This window comes from Aquarana catesbeiana, linkage group LG03, assembly GCF_042186555.1.
Source record: "Aquarana catesbeiana isolate 2022-GZ linkage group LG03, ASM4218655v1, whole genome shotgun sequence".
In the NCBI taxonomy this organism is placed as follows: domain Eukaryota; kingdom Metazoa; phylum Chordata; class Amphibia; order Anura; family Ranidae; genus Aquarana; species Aquarana catesbeiana.
Genome location: NC_133326.1, coordinates 537,894,153 through 537,907,060, shown reverse-complemented (window position 1 = coordinate 537,907,060; position 12,908 = coordinate 537,894,153). Strand labels below are relative to the sequence as shown.

At 45.0% G+C, this 12,908-nt stretch overlaps 1 protein-coding gene across 3 annotated transcripts in view; it reads right to left on the bottom strand.

Annotated features, from left to right (window-relative positions):
- The window catches only part of LOC141132688 (solute carrier organic anion transporter family member 1B3-like), a 191,276-nt gene that overhangs the window by 44,279 nt on the left and 134,089 nt on the right, over window positions 1-12,908 (bottom strand). For all 3 annotated transcript variants that reach the window (XM_073621408.1, XM_073621406.1, XM_073621407.1), the window contains 4 exons: window positions 883-1,048; window positions 618-802; window positions 346-410; window positions 119-236 (listed from right to left, as the gene is read on the bottom strand). In XM_073621408.1, the coding sequence (XP_073477509.1) occupies window positions 119-236; window positions 346-410; window positions 618-802; window positions 883-1,048 (534 nt within the window). The remainder of the gene's footprint in view (window positions 1-118; window positions 237-345; window positions 411-617; window positions 803-882; window positions 1,049-12,908) is intronic.

Sequence of the window (12,908 nt, the reverse complement as noted above, 5' to 3'; positions counted from 1 at the left end):
ATAGTTGGCGGCAGCCATTAAAGGGAAAAAGGTGTGCATCTTATGTACACTGGTCATGGAGATCAAAACACATTTTTTGGTTTAAAGAAGAGCATGCAGGTTCCATTAAAGAGCTCACCGGAAGGATTTGGTATCATACATCCGACAGGCCCCTTTTCCTCCACAGAACTTCGTCCCCCATTTCAGGCAGGTTTTGTCTAATAGGGCTCCAAAATAAATAGGAGCAGGAATTCCAGCTGTGATAGGGAGAAAAAACAATACAGATTACCAGAGCTGACTTCTGAGCCCGATCTAGGAAACAACTAATCATCTCTTCAAGGAATCAACCATGGCATTCATACCCACCCAGTGTTCTCACCAGTAACATATAGACTCCTATCCCCAGTGACTTAAGCTCTGGACTCACTGACCTGTAGCAAAGAAATTGAGATAGGTCAGTGCATTGTATACGCTGTACATTAGAAGGAATGTGTGGGCACAGTTTACAGATGAGCTCTGAACAGAATCGTCCTGTATGACCTGGAGTACATTATTTTCTTCCAAAAACTGTGTTTCTCTGTTAAAATATTGAATTCTAAAGTGCCAATAGGGAGCCACCTGGGGGCATATGGACTCACCAGAGGATGATGACAAAGGATGCAGATCCACCGATTGCAAATATAAAGGTGGTAAAGATCTGTATGATGATGTAGTTTACAAACATACTGGCGCAGTTGTCAGTGGGTGGACACACCCCCAGCCTGACAGATGAATTGGCTGATGGGAAACCCATATATTCGATACACGAGCAGTTATGGTAAACCTACATGGACACAAAGCAGATAAAATTATAATGGAAACCTCTACACCTCCAGAGTAGAGGATTATGGGAATTAAACTTACAACAGCCTTCCCTTCTCCTGAGGAAGATTTGCAACCAGCCAAACATGCTGACAGGTATGTTAGTTTATTCTCCCCACACACTGGATCCCACCGGCTGGTCGAACAGTGGCACTCCGAGTTACAAGAAGAGAAAAGGCTACTCTCACCAAATGTATTCACTTTACTCCTGAAATGAAATGAGAAAACAATGTTGTTCTGATCACCATACAGTATATATTCATTATCTTACTGTTGCTTTAAATTGGTATCCATTACTGGCAGGAACTGTAGTATATTATCCCCACTTCCTGTCCAGCAGACATATTGCTTAAAGAGGAACTGCAGCCTGCTCACATAATTTGTAATAAAAACATCTTTGCCATTCTGAAACTTCCCTCCAACCACTTTGCATATTATTTTATATATACTGTGATTCTGTACTTGCCAAATATGCTGCAGAAATCTCCCTCCACTGAGTCTGGCTGCAACCATTTTAACTGTGGGCAGCTGAAGCTGCTGCCTGTTCACTTCCTGGATTTACACAGACACACCTCTAGCTCTGCAGCTCTCATTGGCCCTCTTATGACTCACCCCCTCCCTTCCTGGCAAACTCTCATGAGAGTTAGAGAGAGAGAGCTGTGCATGATGTCATAAGCCTAGGCTTTTTACCAGACAAGAAACTGGAAGTGGGCTGTATAAGGTATTTACTTATTTAAGGTGTTTTACTATCCAAAGTTAAAACAACAAGGGCAGAGGATTTAGTAGATGGAAAGTTGAAAAAATGACTGAAGGTCCGCCTTAATACCTCCTGCAGTGAAGAAGCATGGGAATATAGCCACTATATCTTAAAACTGGCCTTGGAAGCATAAGTCTGTAAGTAGGCTGTCATTAGTAATTCATCTCCATTTTTATGTGTGTTTGGTAGTACTTTTCTGTCGGGAATTTCTTTTAGCTAGGCCACATTTTATGTTAGCTAGTGCCTTATGCCGCGTACACACGATCGGAAATGCTGCCAGCAAAAGACCGATGAGAGCTTTTTGTCGGAAAATACGACCGTGTGTATGCTTCACCGGTCTTTTGCAGGCGGAATTCCAGCCAGCAAAAGATTGAGAGCATGTTCTCTATTTTTCGGTCGGGAAAAGTTCCTATCCAAAAATGCGATCGTCTGTATGCAATTCCGACATGCCAAAAAATCATGCATGCTCATAATCAAGTACGAGATGGAAGCGCTCGATATGGTAAAACTACCATTCGTAATGGAGATGGCACAATCGTCACGCTGAAATGTTTTAAATAATTTAATGCAGCGCATTCTCTTCTTCTTTAAAATGCTAGAATAATGAAGTTGTTTTGCTGCTCATGTTCACACAGAGTTCTCACAAACTGATTTCTTTATTATTTCTCGTGATCTCATGAATAATCTTTTTTGTTTTTAAAGCCAGATCTCCATAATAATGTTTATAATTTTTTTTATAGTCATTTTTATTTTATTTTTTTATTTATTTATATATTTAATTTTTTAAGATCTCCTTTTGTTTTTTTATTTTAAATTATTTTATAGTGATCTCCATATTTTTTTATATTTTGTATGTCACGTTTCCACAACAACATTATTATCTTGTATTTGTAAACCTCAAGGAGGTTGCTTGGTGTCCCTTGTTAATCAGACATTGTATTTTTGAAATGTACCTGCCTACTCACAAACAAACTGTCCTATTTGAAGAAAAACACATAGGCAAGTATCTTCATATAAAAAAATCTCCATTTATTCTGGCTCATAATAACAAAATAAGGAGGGAAGGCAACCCTGGAGAAACAGCTGGAATTTGCAACTCTGTGGCGAAAAAAAATTGGTAGCTTGAGAAGTCCATATATAAGGGAGCACAATCTGGTCCAGGACTCCCAAAGATCAGGAACAGCAGCAGATGACATGTACTGTATGTCCCCAGGCTGTGGTACTACAACAGCCTACGTCTTCTGTCAGACCAGACTGAACCCAGGCAATCACTTTCTTCTCTTCACTGCAGCCTTCCCTCCACGCTTCCCTGCAGCCTTCCCTGCAGGCTGTGGCTCTGGAGGTGGACTTGTGGCAGGAGGAGGAGGAGGATAGGCGAGCGTACATAAGTGGACATCATCGGTCATTTGCCCCCTCAACCCCTTGTGAATGGCCTCAAAAAAATTTTTTTCACAGTTGAGGCGTTGGCCCTCCTCCATTTTGTGCAAATTTGAGGCTAGATAGTAGCCATAGGCCTCTCCAGCGTTGAACGGGGCTTTTAGGGCCATTCATCCACGTTCCTCCCCTTTCTGAGCCTTTTATTTGGAAGGCGGAGGGGAGGGACCTGGGATTGGGTGAGGCTGGGCCCTGCCACCTCTTGGCTGACACTAACCCCCACCTCCTGGCTGACACTTCCCCGCCTCCTACTGTGTGCCACATTCCAGAGCCTCGTCCTGGCTGAGGTCTTCCTGTGTATGAAAAAGGGACATAGTTTTAGTTTTTGGTTTATCAATCTCACACAATTTTCAGCTCATGACTGTTGCAAATTGAATGTTAATAAATAGAAAAGACTATCATTCTGAGCCCAGCATTTTTCATTCTTGTCCCAATCATTTTTGGCCCCTACTGTCTATTTATATGTAAAACACTTTTTGTTAAATCATTCATTTGTTAGCAATAAAAACATCTAGTTAACAAACACTAATTTTCCAACAAAAAAAATATGTTTAAAAATAATATACCTGGCTCCAGCTGGGCTCCTCAATTTCTTCCTGGATGGAAGGCCCAGGTTGGTCCTCGGAAGCCTCAGCTGGGGTTGAGGGAAGGGTGGATGGAAGGGTTGAGGGAAGGCTGGATGGAAGAGGGTCCGGAAGAGTCGAAAGTGATTCCCTGGCTTCCATCTGGTCTTCCAGAAACCGCATCTTGTGGTAGTACCACAGACTGGGTACATACACATCTTCTGCTGCTGCTCCTGACCTAATGGACCTTCTGAAGCTCCTTCCTATACGTGCTTCTCAAGCTACCAATTTTCCTCTCCACAAAGTTGATGTCTGCGTTGGGGACCTGCGTCTTCACAAATTCCAGCAGTTTCTCCAGCGATTCCTTCCTAGCTGGTTTATTTCTATATAAGGGGTTTTTCACCACCCACAAATTGAGCATATCCCTGTATTTATCAATGAACTGGCCCATGAATTCCAGGTCCTTAAAATTGTTTCATTTTTGCTGCAAGACCAAACAAAATACAAAAACACTAATATCAGGCTAAACTCTCCTAATCTTATCCCAATATAGGCCTCAATCTAGAATCAGTATAGGCCACTCATGTCCCAAGTTAAAATGTTACCTTCGGTATTACGTTCGTCGCTTCCGTTGCTCCTTCTTCCGCACACAGAACGTAGGTACGCCACACGCACGTTAGCTTTATATGCACTGAGCGTGCGTGAAACTCCGCCCGCGTCACCCGCTCCTTATGTTCTTTCTAGAATATTCCCCGCCCCGTCTCTTTTGGCGCGCAGTGGGAGATGAACATGGCGGAAACACAGCAGGTGCGTGATAATAGCAGTAACGAGGAGGAAAGCCCGGAGCAAGAAACGTCCCGATCCAGGAGGAGGAGATTTAAGGCCTCAAATATGGCCTTTGTAGAGATGGTGGAGATGGGTGACATATTGAAGAGGGCCGACTATGAGGGAAGTATGGACCGTACACCAACCCTAATGAAAGAAAGGCCAAGATCATGTCTAAAGTTGTGAAGAGTCTGCACAGGAAATTTAGGGAACGACGATCCAAGGAGCAATTGAGGAAACGCTGGTCAGACCTGAAACTGAGGGAGCAGGATCAGTACAGAAGGATCAAGAAAGTGCTTCTAAAAAGTAAGTAGTTGTCATGTGTTCCGAATATTATTATTACTTGCATGCTGCTCCATGTGCTTTTCTTTACTATTGGACAGTTTAAAATGGCGACTTTCATGTTCATGGGCACAGTAATCGGTCGTAGTAAACATCGTTCGTTTGGCAACTAAATACGATGTTTTTGCCAGATACAGGGTTAACTACATTTGGTCATGATAATTTGTATTAAAAGAAGTTTATGACATTGTTGTCTAGATGTGTTTGAAACTAGAAGGAATTGCAAACTTGATTCAGTGTAATGTAAGGAGAGGACACTCAGCAGCTGTTTACACATCTGGACTCAGGAGCACTAGTGTGGGACACAAGAAAAAATCTTTAGGGTGTCCCACACAGGTGCTCCAGTGAATACTTGGGGTGTCTCCATGTGTGAAACGTGTCCAAAAAAGGTAAGTATTCCAGCTTGGTTAAGGGAATAAATCATGTCTTCAGCTTTGAACTCTGCCCAAACAGACAATTGTGCCCCACTTCCAAGCAATGTTTCATATTACTATTTCTGGCCTCAAATATCTGTGTGCTAAGTATACCTTTTGTTTCATTCTCATAGGGGAGAAAAGACTCAGGACGTCTGAGGACTCCAGGAACCCCCCCCCCCCCACCTCCTGAAGAAGGGGACCAGGGAACACCACAAGCTGAGGATGTGGAGGAAGGAGAGGTGGTGGAAATTGTCACCACAACAGGTGAGTGTCTGACACCACAGATTCAGGTAATAGATGTATGCCTGCATATTTATAATACATGGTGTTTATTTTTTCTTTTAGGTGATGTGCATGTTGTTGAAGAACAAGCTTCTCATTTCACCAGTGACAGTGCCCAAAGGCTTATCCAGGACATCATGTATTGTAGTCAGGATTTAGACTTTCTAAAGCAAAAAACAAATGAGATTGAACAAAAACTGGAGAACATGATTGATGTACTAGGAATAATCTAAATACCCAAAAAACAACGCCACCATTTTTTTCTTTTTAACAAATTTTTATGCATTTTAAAAGCCAAATTTTGAAGATGCACACAGTGTCAACATGTGCTACCTGCCATCAGGGGATATCAATGTACACGTTTTGTGGCTGCAACCCCTTCCTGGCAACGCAAGTAGGTGTGAGGAAGTGGTTGCACCCCCAAAACACATCCATTGATTCCCCATGATGGGAGATAGCACGTGTTGATATTAGGTATGGGATCAGGAGGAAAATCCCCAGTTTGACTCCCAATTTGTGTGCATCTTCAAAAATTTGGCTTTTACAGGGATGACATCACCCCATCTGATGAAGGCAATATCAACACATTTTGGACACTATAATGTCTGATATTGCCTTCAGTTTTTTAATGTTGAACTTTGTAAGTTCCTGAGTTGTGTATGTTATGTTTTGAAACATACCTGTTTATGTACCCTAAAAAAAAAATTCAAGGTAAAAACTTTAAGAAACCCATATTATTTTTTTTTTTTTTTTAAGTTTTACAAAGCACGTGCATGTGCACGGAGTAAAAGGTTTTATACTCAACAATGTGTGACTTCTTCTTTCAATGATCGATACCAGTTTTTGTATTAGGTTTGTCACTGTAAACACAATGGGTGTTATTTAATAATGGAAAAACCACTTGGCACTACAAGTGCACTAGGAGAACCTAGGAGACAGCAAAAAGAAACAAAAGCAGTAAATGAAAATCAAGATTTTATCTGATAAAATAGAAAATGTATTCAAAATTGGCTGGCAAAGCAATGGCCCCCCTACCCGTAAAATATTCTACATATTTTTCCCGCACTTCACGGGCACTTTGGGGGACAAGCCAGGAGGGCCCGCTTCCAGGGCCGTCAGTGTTTCATTAAGTCTGGCCTCAGGCCCAACTGAGGCAGCATAACTAGGATTATTATTAGACATGTGCAATTCGTTTTAACGAAAACCCATTTAACAAATTTTTCCCGAAAATTCGTAAATTCGAAAATTCCTATATTCATACATTCGCACATTCGGAAATCTGCAATAATAATTCATTATAATTAACTAATAATAACTTAACTATTACTAACTATTAAATTATAGGTATTGTAATTTCCTTTCAAATTTGGCTGTTAGTGAACGTAACAAATACAAATTTATCCAAAGTTGCGAATTATCCGAAATAACAAATGCCGTATCCAAGCGAATGGAATGTAATGAATTAATAATAATAAATAACAATAATAATAAAAAACGTTTTATTATTTATTATTAATTTGTTCGGTACCATTGTGTAGATGAGGCATTCGTTATTTCCGATAATTCGTAACTTTCGGATAAATTCGTATTCGTTACGTTCACTAACAGCCAAATATGATAGGAAATTACAATACCTATAATTTAATAGTTAGTTACTATTTCAGATTTTCTAATTTTCGGGTTTTCAAATTTCCAAATTTCTGATTTTCTAACTTACGAATTTACGAATGCACGAGTTTTCTAATTTACGAATGTACGAATTTAAGAATATACACATTTTCTAATTTATGAATGTACAAATTTATGAATTTACAAATTTACGAATTTATGAATTTATGAAATTATGAATTTACGAATGTACGAATGTACGATTTTACGGATGTACTAATTGCGATCATAACGAATGACCTGAAAAGCGGGAAAAAAAAACGAATGAAACTAAAACGAAAACTAACAAATTTTTTGGCAGTGCACATGTCTAATTATTATTTTTTTAAAAGTTGTACAGTATGCAGCAAGATAACACAATGTGGTTTCGTTTGTACTCCGCCATATTTATGGCAGTTAATAGGCGAAACCGGCTGGCCATTATCCCAAATGCATTCTCCACGACTCTTCTGGCTCTGGCCAGCCGGTAATTAAAAACCCTCTTCTCCGGGATGAGGGTCCTCTGGGGGAATGCCCTCATCACGTGATCACCCAGACTGAATGCCTCATCTGCGACAAACACAAATTACAGTCCCTCAAGGTTCTCTTCCGCAGGTGGCAATCCCAAGCCACCCCTCTGGAGACGTCGATAGAACTCGGTCCGGGCAAAGACTCCACCATCTGACATCCAGCCATTCCTCCCCACGTCCACATACAGAAACTCATATGTCGCTGACACCACCGCCATCGACACAATACTATGAATCCCCTTATAGTTATAATAGTATGACCCCGAATGGGGTGGTGGGACGATCAATTGCCCCTCCACAGTTGGGAAAGTCCCAACGGTCGGCAAGGTGTGATGCCACAGTCTGCCATTCCTGTGGCGTTGAAGGAAACTGTGGATTCAAACAAAAACATAAAAATGAGTCATTTTGCACATAAACATTGCAAGCAGATTAGACACAAACATTCTTGGCCAACACCAGTATAACATTTTTTTGAAGGAATATTTAAAGACAAAAATCTTAAGGTCCACTTATCAGATTCCACCCCCCTTCTGATGGCCCATTGTAAAAATTTTAGGGGGGGGGGTTTGGACAGGTAACCCTCTCAACTTCATTAAGAGCTGAACGCATAAATAATGTGTGTTACTTTGGCCAGCCCCTCCCTATTGGCAGCCCACTGGACAGGTAAGCAGTGTTATAATACAAAAATAGGAATACACACTTTACAAATTGAAGCACATTTTTACATTCTGCAAATAACTAGCAAGATAATAGATGGACAAAACTTTAAACAGTACCATTTGAAAGTATTCAGGCAGGCCCTTGCACTACATGCTTTGGGGAATTCATCCATAAATCTGACCACAAAAGAGGTGGGTATAGTGTGTATGGGTTTGGCAAAGTCAGCAGATAGAGGATTGGTATCGGTTGACTTAGCGGTTGGGGGGGTTCCAAATGAGTTTGAGACCCCCTCAAAAAAGCCTCTGGCACTCTGCCTGAATTTAAGGACACAAATAACATTTGTACACATTTTAGGGGATGTTTAGGGTAAAGTACTACAATGGAGCTGACAAAATACATTGTTAAGTTACTAGGCTAGGTGGATATGGGCCCAGGATAGCATGCTGGGGAGGTTAGTGAAGGCAAATATGCATGAAGGACAAAAAAGGAAGTTTAAAAACTGCTAGCATACATGAGAACAAAGGGGACATTCACAGCATATTTCAATCATGGTAATTAGGGAATGATGAAAGAAATACAATACATTAGCAAACATTAAATACAATAAAATGTGATGTTAAAGGATAAAACTTACCCTAATATAGTCCTTCTGCAGGATCTGAATGATAGCAGAACAGGTCTCTGGGATAATGATCCCTAGAGCCTTGGGGGAGATGCCTGTCGAGACTTGAGGTCCTGCAGGCTTCTCCCAGTCGCCAAGTACCGCAACGTGGCGACTAGCCTCTGTTCAGGAGTGATGGTTTGCCTCATGTAGGTATCCTACCTGCTAATATAAGGGGTCAGCAAAGCCAACAAACGGTGAAAAATGGGGTCCGTCATCCGGAGATAATTCCTGAAATCATCAGGGTTATTCTCCTGGATCTCCCTCAACAAAGGCATATGAGAGAATTGGTCACGAGCAACCAATTCTTGGTCCATGAACTCCTCCCCACCCTGTTCATGGACTGGGCTTGGGTCACAGTAACAACCCCAACACCAAGCCTCCGCACAGCACGAACTCTACGATGAGGACGTACCCGCAACATGGCTTCAAAACGGTCAGCTGGTCAGAACGAACTAAACAGAAAGCAATGCAGCAAGGCCTGAAAGAACAAGCTGAAAGTCAGTAACGAGTGGACAAGAACGCACTGAAAATCAAATACGGTACTATAAATAGCACGCACTGACAAACAAATGCGAACTGACTACACGCACTGAGGAACAGATACAAACCCACAAGCACAAACTGAAGAGCAGCAACGATCTGAAAAGCACGAGGCTGAAAAGTGCGAATCATCTCTCACCAAACTTCTACTAACACGAGATAAACACGAGATTAGCAGAAGGAGCCCAAAGGGTGGCGCACTTCGTATTGAACTTCCCTTTTATAGTCTCGTTGTACGTGTTGTACGTCACCACGTTCTTGGCGATCAGAATTTGGTGTGACCATGTGGAATCCCGTCGGAAAAACCATCCAAGGCTTTTCTGACGAGAATTCCAATCGTGTGTGTACGCAGCATAAGGCTACTTTCACACTGAGGCAGGCAGGTGCTGGCGGTAAAGCGGTGCTCTATTTAGTGCCGCTTTACTGCCGTTTTAGCGGCGCTATTCGGCCGCTAGCGGGGCGGGTTAAAACCACCCTGCCAGCGGCCAAAAAAAGGGTTGAAACCGCCTGCAAAGCCAGCGGGTTTGCAGTGCTGCCCCATTGTTTTCAATGTGAAGGGTCGGTTTAGGTGCGGTAAATACACCGCTCCTATAGCGCTGCAAAGTTGCGGCCTGCAGGACTTTTTTTACCTCCCTGCAAGCGCACCACTCCAGTGTGAAAGCCCTCGAGGCTTTCACATTGGAGTGAATTGAGCGGCTCTTTCAGGGCGCTTTGCAGGCGCTATTTTTAGCACTTTAGCGCCTGCTTTAAGTGCCTCAGTGTGAAAGCAGCCTTACAGTAATAGAGCATGCTTGTCACTACTTGTCACTACTTGCATTTTGTAATGTAATGTTTATTGCTAATGCATACTTTTATCATTTGTTTTTTGCAGTTTTACAAACAAAATATCTAATGCCGCGTACACACGAGCGGACTTTCTATCCTACTTGGTCCGGCACACTTTCCGACGGACTTTGTCCGCCAGGTGCGCCGGACTTTAAAACGAACGGACTTGCCCACACACGCCGGGATTTTCCGGCGGGCTAAGTCCGCCCGTCTTTCCGACGGACTTTCGCCGGAGTTCCGGCGGACTTTCAGAATGAACGGACTTGCCCACACACGGACAAGTCCGTTCATTTTGAACGTGACTCAGGTGCGACGGGACTAGAGAAGGATGTCAATCTTGCCGCTTTTATCGGCGAGATTGACACCTTGCTAGCCCCGTCGCGGGGCATACCAGGCCCTTAGGTCTGGTATGGATTATAAAGGGGAACCCCGCTACGCCGAAAAAACGGCGTGGGGTCCCCCTAAAATCCATACCAGACCCCGATCCGAGCACGCAGCCTGGCCGGTCAGGAAAGGGGGTGGGGACGAGCGAGCGCCCCCCCCCTCCTGAACCGTACCAGGCCGCATGCCCTCAACATGGGGGGTGGGTGCTTTGGGGGAGGGGGGCGCCCTGCGCCCCCCCCCCCAAAGCACCTTGTCCCCATGTTGATGAGGACAAGGGCCTCTTCCCGACAACCCTGGCCGTTGGTTGTCGGGGTCTGCGGGCGGGGGCTTATCGGAATCTGGGAGCCCCCTTTAATAAGGGGGCCCCCAGATCCCGGCCCCCCACCCTATGTAAATGAGTATGGGGTACATGGTACCCCTACCCATTTACCTAGGAAAAAAGTGTAAGTAATAAAACACACTACACAGGTTTTTAAAATATTTTATTAAACAGCTCCGGGGGGGGATCTTCCTCCGGCTTCGGGGGTCTTCTTCCGGCTTCGGGGGTCCCTCCGCTTCATCTTCTCCCGGCGTCCGGTTGGTTCTTCTCCGCTCTCCGGCCTCTTCTCCCGGTGTCGCAGGTCTTCGGCCGGCCCCTCCGCTCTCTTCATGTAGCTCTATTGCGAGCGGAGGTCCGGACTTCTGGGCTTCTTGGCTTCTTGGCTTCTTGGCTTCTCTTCTCTTCTCTTCCCCCAGATGTTGACACGACGCTCTCTCCGGCTGGACTGGTCTCTGAGGGCTGCGTTGTGACTTATATAGGCGGAGACCCCGCCCCCATATGATGTCACAGTCCTTGGGCATGCTGGGACTGTGACGTTTTAGGGGGCGTGGTCGACCACGCCCCCTAAAACGTCACAGTCCCAGCATGCCCAGGGACTGTGACATCATATGGGGGCGGGGTCTCCGCCTATATAAGTCACAACGCAGCCCTCAGAGACCAGTCCAGCCGGAGAGAGCGTCGTGTCAACATCTGGGGGAAGAGAAGAGAAGAGAAGCCAAGAAGCCAAGAAGCCAAGAAGCCCAGAAGTCCGGACCTCCGCTCGCAATAGAGCTACATGAAGAGAGCGGAGGGGCCGGCCGAAGACCTGCGACACCGGGAGAAGAGGCCGGAGAGCGGAGAAGAACCAACCGGACGCCGGGAGAAGATGAAGCGGAGGGACCCCCGAAGCCGGAAGAAGACCCCCGAAGCCGGAGGAAGATCCCCCCCCGGAGCTGTTTAATAAAATATTTTAAAAACCTGTGTAGTGTGTTTTATTACTTACACTTTTTTCCTAGGTAAATGGGTAGGGGTACCATGTACCCCATACTCATTTACATAGGGTGGGGGGCCGGGATCTGGGGGCCCCCTTATTAAAGGGGGCTCCCAGATTCCGATAAGCCCCCGCCCGCAGACCCCGACAACCAACGGCCAGGGTTGTCGGGAAGAGGCCCTTGTCCTCATCAACATGGGGACAAGGTGCTTTGGGGGGGGGGGGCGCAGGGCGCCCCCCTCCCCCAAAGCACCCACCCCCCATGTTGAGGGCATGCGGCCTGGTACGGTTCAGGAGGGGGGGGGGCGCTCGCTCGTCCCCACCCCCTTTCCTGACCGGCCAGGCTGCGTGCTCGGATCGGGGTCTGGTATGGATTTTAGGGGGACCCCACGCCGTTTTTTCGGCGTAGCGGGGTTCCCCTTTATAATCCATACCAGACCTAAGGGCCTGGTATGCCCCGCGCTCGCCGCAATAGGAAGATTTGTTTTTCCTATTGCAGCGAGCGCGAGATGCAATACCATCCCCTCGTGTCGTATTTGGTCCGTCGGACCAGCCTACACACGAGCGGGCTTTCCGTCGGACCAGCACACACACGAGCGGACTTTCCGCCCGAAACTGAGTCCGACGGAAAGATTTCAAACATGTTTAAAATCTAGGTCCGGCGGGCTTTTGGGAAGAAGTCCGCCGGAAAAGTCCGCCGCCGCCCACACACGGGCGGATTGTCCGGCACACTCTGGTCCGCCGGACCAAGTATGCCGGAAAGTCCGACCGTGTGTACGCGGCATTATTCTCAGTAAAGATTACAACTGTTAACCCTTCAGCCACAGTCTTTATTGGGAAGTTGTTAGCTGCCTGCCAGGCCTTGTACTTCAAACACATTTTGAGGGCAGAACAAATCTAATAAAACTTC